At 47.8% G+C, this 7,029-nt stretch overlaps 1 protein-coding gene across 1 annotated transcript; it reads right to left on the reverse strand.

Moving 5' to 3' along the window:
- Positions 1 to 3,155: 3,155 nt before the first annotated feature.
- LOC137783261 (uncharacterized) lies at positions 3,156 to 3,851 on the reverse strand. The gene is made up of 2 exons (XM_068573061.1): positions 3,343 to 3,851; positions 3,156 to 3,240 (listed from the first exon to the last, which is right to left on the reverse strand). Exons 1-2 carry the CDS (start codon positions 3,849 to 3,851, stop codon positions 3,156 to 3,158), a joined length of 594 nt encoding a protein of 197 aa, XP_068429162.1.
- Positions 3,852 to 7,029: the final 3,178 nt, after the last annotated feature.

Genomic DNA, 7,029 nt, shown 5'->3' on the forward strand with positions numbered 1-7,029 from the left:
GTCTATGCTTCATGTGTTAAAGCTGCATTCTCTCTCCTGACCACCAGGGGGCGACTCCTCTGGTTGTATAGAAGTCTATATAAGTGACTCTACTTCTCTCTTGATGTTTTCCCTCAGTAAACATTGTAAACATGAGTTTATGTCTCAATCTCTAGTTTCCAGTCTTCTATACAGCGTGATGTTCATTTCATAAATGATGGTCATTTAGAGTCAAACAGTCCATAAAGCAGGGGACGCTTTAGGGGCGGGGCAACAAGATGATTGACAGGTCTCTACATCGCTCCTCCGCATTCCAAATATGGTCACTTGCGTCCGTTGGTTGAAAACAACGACAACATGGCGACGCCGAAAACGCCCAAATCAAGGGTTCAAAATGACGACCGGGTCCACTTCCTGTCTGTGTCTGTGTCTTTTAAACAACGTCCCGTCACCACAGCCACTCGCGCTTCAGCATCTTTGGCTGCAGACACAACTGCGGCCGTCAGGAACCATGTGACTTCCCTAAAAAATCAAAAATCAACCGGAGTGAAGAAGTGAAATGAAATGGCTGGTCTGGCAGGCGGGACAATCAGCTTGCAGGGAAGGCAATCGCCTCTAAAGAGTTTCAACTCTGATGAGGTGAGGCGGGGCAGGACTCTCTCAGTGTTTAACCTGCCACCAGGGGTTGGGTCAAACACTGCGTGTGTGTGTGTGTGTGTGTGTGTGTCTCCTTCAGTGAACAATAGAGCCTAAGTGTCGGTGATGAGCTGGAGGGTCGAGGTCTCTTTTCCTGAAGAGACGTTTTCCACTCAGCTTGTGACTGAAGACAATCAGCTCACGCTGCGACTCCACCGCGGTGGGATAATTATACCTGCTGAGACACACTCCTTATGCACCCCCCCAACCACACACACACACACACACACACACTACCCCCATCTGTATCCCTTGCCGCATGCTTCTGGAGGCTAACAAGGCCAGAAGATGAGCGGAAGGAGCTACAAAGTTAAAGAGAAGAAACCTGCCGTCTCTTTCTTTCCCTCCTCGCATGAGTCACGCTCATCTCTGGGAGTTGATGTTTAGACGTCCGACCTCGGGGGCGACTCGTTTCGCGAAGTTCAAAAAGGCTCCCAGGCTATTTCAGAGCGCCTCGTCTCCTTGAACAATGTTGTGCATTGTGTGTAAACTTAAAGAGGGAGGGAGGGGAGTCAACTGCGTGGCCACAGGAACCAAATATTGCTTTATTTGTACATGTATGCAATCAAAGAAGAAGAAAAAAAAACCCAGGGATGGAAAGAAACACCGCCCGAGAGGCTGTCTCGGGTGGAATTTACTGGAAATTGTGGATGACAATGCAGCCTCCTGTGTTTATACAGCGAAATAATACATTTTAAAAGCAGTATTATCAAAGACGGGTGCCACGGATGTGACTGGAAAAAGGCAGAGAACAAAGTTTGACGAGGCCGTCGCATCGAGGAACCGTCTGAGCTCTCAAAGTAACCGTGCCGCCGACGGAGTAGAGGAGGGATATGATGCAAGACGACGCTAATAAGTAATAACAACTCACTCTGAATGCTAATTCTATTCAAACCCGACGATTCCTCCGCGGTGAAAACTGCGTTAGTGAGCCGGCCTCCAGGGACGCTGCGGGAGGAAAAACAACGACGTCAAACTGATAAACGCCGGAGACGCACATTTTCCTTCCGATGGTTTCAAACTCATCGGTTTAAAAACAAACACAAACACATTTTATGCAAAATAAGTCTTTTTAAACGGACAACAATTTCATCTGAATGGAAATGTTTCTCTCAGCCGCATAAATCTGTTGCCGGCTAACTGGAGCGAGCGTTCTGATGAGGACGTTATTTCCTCACCGTGATGACATTTGCTCCCCTGATAACATTTCTAGTCTCATGGCGGCGAGTGAAATGAGTATTACGTCTATAAATGAGTCCGTGAGAGAGATAACGGCGATATGAGTGCTGACAAATGACGCAACCAGACTTTTTTTTTGTATTCAGTGGAGCTCCTCACCGACAGCAGCGATGGAGGAAGTACTCTGAGCTGTAACTTCAGTAAAAGTATCAGTACCAACGCGTAGAAATACTCTGTTGCTAGTAAAAATACTGCATTTAAATTTAGGTTTAAAGAGGTTTTGTTTTGGGCTCCTGACATTTATGTTTCTAGTGTCCAACAATGCAACATAATGTCTCTATTGTATGTTTCTATCCAACAACGCAACATAATGTCTCTATTGTATGTTTCTATCCAACAACGCAACATAATGTCTCTATTATTTGTTTCTATCCAGCAATGCAACATAATGTCTCTATTGTATGTTTCTATCCAACAACGCAACATAATGTCTCTATTGTATGTTTCTAGTGTTCAACAATGCAACATAATGTCTCTATTGTATGTTTCTATCCAATAATGCAACATAATGTCTCTATTGTATGTTTCTATCCAACAACGCAACATAATGTCTCTATTGTATGTTTCTAGTGTTCAACAATGCAACATAATGTCTCTATTACATGTTTCTAAACATGATTATTCCTCACATATTTGTTTGTTACACGTCTTATAGAATTAGACTAAAAAGTAGCAAAACAAGATTTCAACATGAAGTTCCATGCACAAAAAAATTAAAATCAGATTTTTTTTTAAATTATTTAGACGTCTGATTCAAATCAGAAAAGTTATTTCCTTCATGCATTTTAATCAGACGGCCCCCATCGCCTCCCCCGTTACACCCGGACATTCAGCCGCAGCCGCTGTGCAGCTTTGTGGTCGCCACCTCTGGTTTTCATTGGGCAGCACTCGTCCCCTTCTCCTTCCACCTCATCCCTAAATCTCCTAATTCAACTCATTATTCGCTCAATTGCTGGGCTCTAACCCCTCCCGCCTCGGGTCCTTTAGAGCTGGTAGTCATTAGCAGACGGGATTTGTGACGGAGCTGAACGGGGGAGGGGGGGGGCAAGACTCTCTCCCTCTCTCTCCCCCTCTCTCTCTCGAACACACACACACACATGTGATACGTGGTGCCATAAAGCGCCTGCGGGGTGTCGCTGCAGTTAAACACACATCAGCCTCCCAGTGTTAAACAGCGGGTCCGTCAGGAGTTGGATGGGAGTCAGGTCTGCTCGGTCAGACCACCCAGAGCTCTGTGGTCGTCATGGGATGCTCCCAGCAGCCCCGGCGCGCTTCGCTGATGGGAGCCGAGCATCCGTCTGGGCCACGGTGGCTTCTGGGAAGTCTCTGGGGGCGGACCGATTATTTCACCGTCCTTTTGAAATGATTTATTATTTCAAAAGGACAAATGAAGCTTGTGGCCTGGAGACAACAAGCGCCTGCAGCGACACTGGAGGCTCTTCCACTGGAGTCTCTTCCACTGGAGTCTCTTCCACTGGAGTCTCTTCCAATGGAGGCTCTTCCACTGGAGACTCTTCCACTGGAGTCTCTTCCACTGGAGTCTCTTCCACTGGAGTCTCTTCCAATGGAGGCTCTTCCACTGGAGACTCTTCCACTGGAGGCTCTTCCACTGGAGACTCATCCACTGGAGACTCTTCCACTGGAGACTCTTCCACTGGAGGCTCTTCCACTGGAGACTCTTCCACTGGAGGCTCTTCCACTGGAGGCTCTTCCACTGGAGACTCTTCCACTGGAGTCTCTTCCACTGGAGACTCTTCCACTGGAGTCTCTTCCACTGGAGACTCTTCCACTGGAGACTCATCCACTGGAGACTCTTCCACTGGAGACTCTTCCCACTGGAGGCTCATCCACTGGAGTCTCTTCCACTGGAGTCTCTTCCACTGGAGACTCTTCCACTGGAGGCTCTTCCACTGGAGGATCTTCCACTGGAGACTCATCCACTGGAGACTCTTCCACTGGAGGCGGTTCTGATATTTTATTTTACTATGAAAGTTTTTATGAGGTCACATTTTAAATGGGGATATTTTTAACAACATAATACACCATAAAGTTATGATCCTAGTTTTATGATATTTATGTCATGCTATACTTTCTATGACCTACTACACATACTATAAAACATTTTGTATCCCATTTTATACTTTTCAGTGATATTTTACTGACACTATACTATATATTTTATGAGATACGTTATGACATTGTGATATATTATACTATGACTACGACAGTACAGCATGTCATTAAATATCCTATTTTAACATACTATGACATTTTTGTGACATTTCATGGCCCCCTATACCTTCATTTTCTTTTTGACATTTAAAAATCCTTGAATAGTCGTTTGATTAAATCATCTCACGCCACTCGTGTGTGTGTGTGTGTGTGTGTGTGTGTGTGTGTGTGTGTGTGTGTGTGTGTGTAACCTCTCGGGGTCACGTGCTCTCAACAGTCTTTCAAGCGGCGAAGCGACTCTCACCTGCACAACAGGAAGTCCACCGACGCCATTTGTTCCCGCGGTGCGCGTCCACGGTTACACAACACCGCACACACACTTCCTCTCTCACGACTCCTGCGGCCGGGATCGTCGGCGCAAAGTCTCAGCTGACATCCGCTTGATAGGAAGCATCTGAAAGTGAGATTGTGTGAGCTGCGTTTTCCTCCCCGAGACTGAAATCCAACTGTAATTATTTTTTGGCCGGTGCTTCCGTTTGCGTGTTTGTTTGTGAGATTGACAGGTGTCTCCGTACCCACGACACCTCAGACAGCTGCGAGGGCACCGCTGCAGGGCATTAGGCCTGATAGATGGATGATTAGAGAACATTAGAGGTGAAGAGGGGAGGGGGGAGGGGGCACAGCTGTTGCTGCTAACTATTACCCACAATGCAGCGTCAGAGGGGAGGCTCTGTGCCCGGGAGGGACCGCACACACACGCGAACACACACCTGTGGCCTCCCGCCGCGTGAACACACTCAGAGAGTGTGTACGGGGTCAAGAACGTACAAATTAGCGGATGTTCAGGCATGAACGAGGCAAGTAATGGCGCTCTGCGACCGCGAAACCTTTCCTCCGGCGTTCCTCCGGCGTTTAAACGCTCCGATTCACCCCGGCGAAGCGCTCCGTCGGAGTTCACCGCACGTGACCCCAATAATGACCCGTTAGCGACGGAGGAAAGAGGTGCAAGATGTGAGCGGATTACGAGGGGAGGGACCGCGTGGGACAGCCGGCGGGCTAGCGGCGGCGGCGGCGGCGGACGTCAATGCTAACGCTTCCGAAAGGAACAGAAGGCAGCGGAGGTCGTCGCTCGACGGAAACAAACAGCAAACGACAGCCGACGTTCAATCAGCCAAATGCGTTACGGCGAGATTAACAAACCGCGTGTCGGCGGACGACGCCTTTTCATCGGCTCGGCTGCGATCGCGGGTCGTGACGTTTTGGAGTGGATGGGAATAGTTTCAGATGTTCTGGAAACCGCCGGGTCGCCTTCGTTTCACACACACACACACACACACACACGTTGCATGCTGTGTGAATTAAAAAACCGCTGCATGGGTTTGCACGGGGTCAGATGTGTCTCATCCAATCTGAGTCTTTGTCAGGCGAGATCTTCAATACGAGAAGGCAAACAGCTGCTGTGATTAAAAATAAATCGCACTCAGCATTTCTCTAAACCCTGGAATAACTAATCTGGACTGGGACATGAAATATACATGAGGGCAAATGTAATGATTTCATCCATCAAAGGATTTACTCAAACACTTTAAAAACCAAAGTCTTGGACACACACACACACACACACACACACACACACACAGAGAGAGAGGATTGTTCCATCATCCAAGCGATGATGAAGATAATATTAGATAAAGGAGTCACCTGGGGAAGAAGTCACTGAGTTTGTTTGAGGCTGTTGCTTCTTAACAAATGTAAATAAACCTAATCCAAGTAAATCATATCTCACATTTGGCTGCATAACGGAGGTACAGCTGAACGACATGCACGCATTTATTAAATCATTGTGGCGTCTGAACATCTTCCATATGAGAAGACCCTGGAAGAGCGTCGGCGGCTTGACGACGAGCGGATCTCCGAAGGCCTCGGGCGACACGTTGCACCCTGAAGGAGACGGTTCCCTTCGAGGAAAAGGAAGTTTATAAGAAAAGGTCGAGCCACTGCTGCAGTTTCAGGGACGCGATGCACCTCAGTGCGGCAGCGGTGAACCGATGCGATAGTTGGGTTCAGACAGATGAACATCGGGGGGCCATGGGATCAGCCTTTGGGTCCTGCGGGGCGCCGCCTCCCGCAGGCCGCGAGGGGGCGCTCCGTCCGACACACCGGTGTGGCGGGCGGAGCGCCCCCCCCCCCCCCCCCCTCCCCATCCGGGGCATCGGGCCCTGCGCTGATGCTCCCTGACAGAAGCTGCTGCTGCGACTTTGTGACGTCATGTCACGACCACACTGAACATCTGCAGCTGCACACGGTGCACTTCATGCGCTGTTTGTGCAACACTCATCACACGCTCGTGCCTTATTCTTGTGCGATACCTCTATTTTTGTGCCTTATTTTTTATTTTGGACCTTTTATTGTAATTTGGTTTGTAGGAGGACGTCAAAATAAGCTTCTCATCGTACAAGTAACTTTGTTACGTGTGCACATGACATTAAAATATCTTGAACCTTGAAGCTGTGATGAGGCGGCGATGAGAACAGCTGAGCAGAAAGATGAACAAACCTCATGGAGATCGGACGACCACGACTACAAATGACTTCTTATGTTTAAAAAAGCAATTATATCAACTTAAAAAGTGTGAAGAAATATCCGTATTGTGTTTCCAGCTGGTTCCTGCTGCCAATAGGTGGCTAAAAAACGTGACAAATAAAGTAGATGAATGAAGTTTTATGTCTTGTGTTTAGATTATTTAGTTTGCCTGCCACCAATAAACCCATCCAACGAGAAGGGGAGGATCAGAAGTAAGAAAAACAAAAACAAATGTATGAAGTAAATAAGCTAAAACACCACAGAGTGCTGTATTTGACTTCCTGTTGACTTCATGTTTGTCAGCACGTGTCCACAGCAGGCGGTCTGGCCCGTCGTGGTGGGACGAGCACATTATGCAAT

This window comes from Clinocottus analis, unplaced genomic scaffold (assembly GCF_023055335.1).
Source record: "Clinocottus analis isolate CAN_PGR_092001 unplaced genomic scaffold, fCliAna1.0.p SCAF_12, whole genome shotgun sequence".
Classification (NCBI taxonomy): Eukaryota; Metazoa; Chordata; class Actinopteri; order Perciformes; family Cottidae; genus Clinocottus; species Clinocottus analis.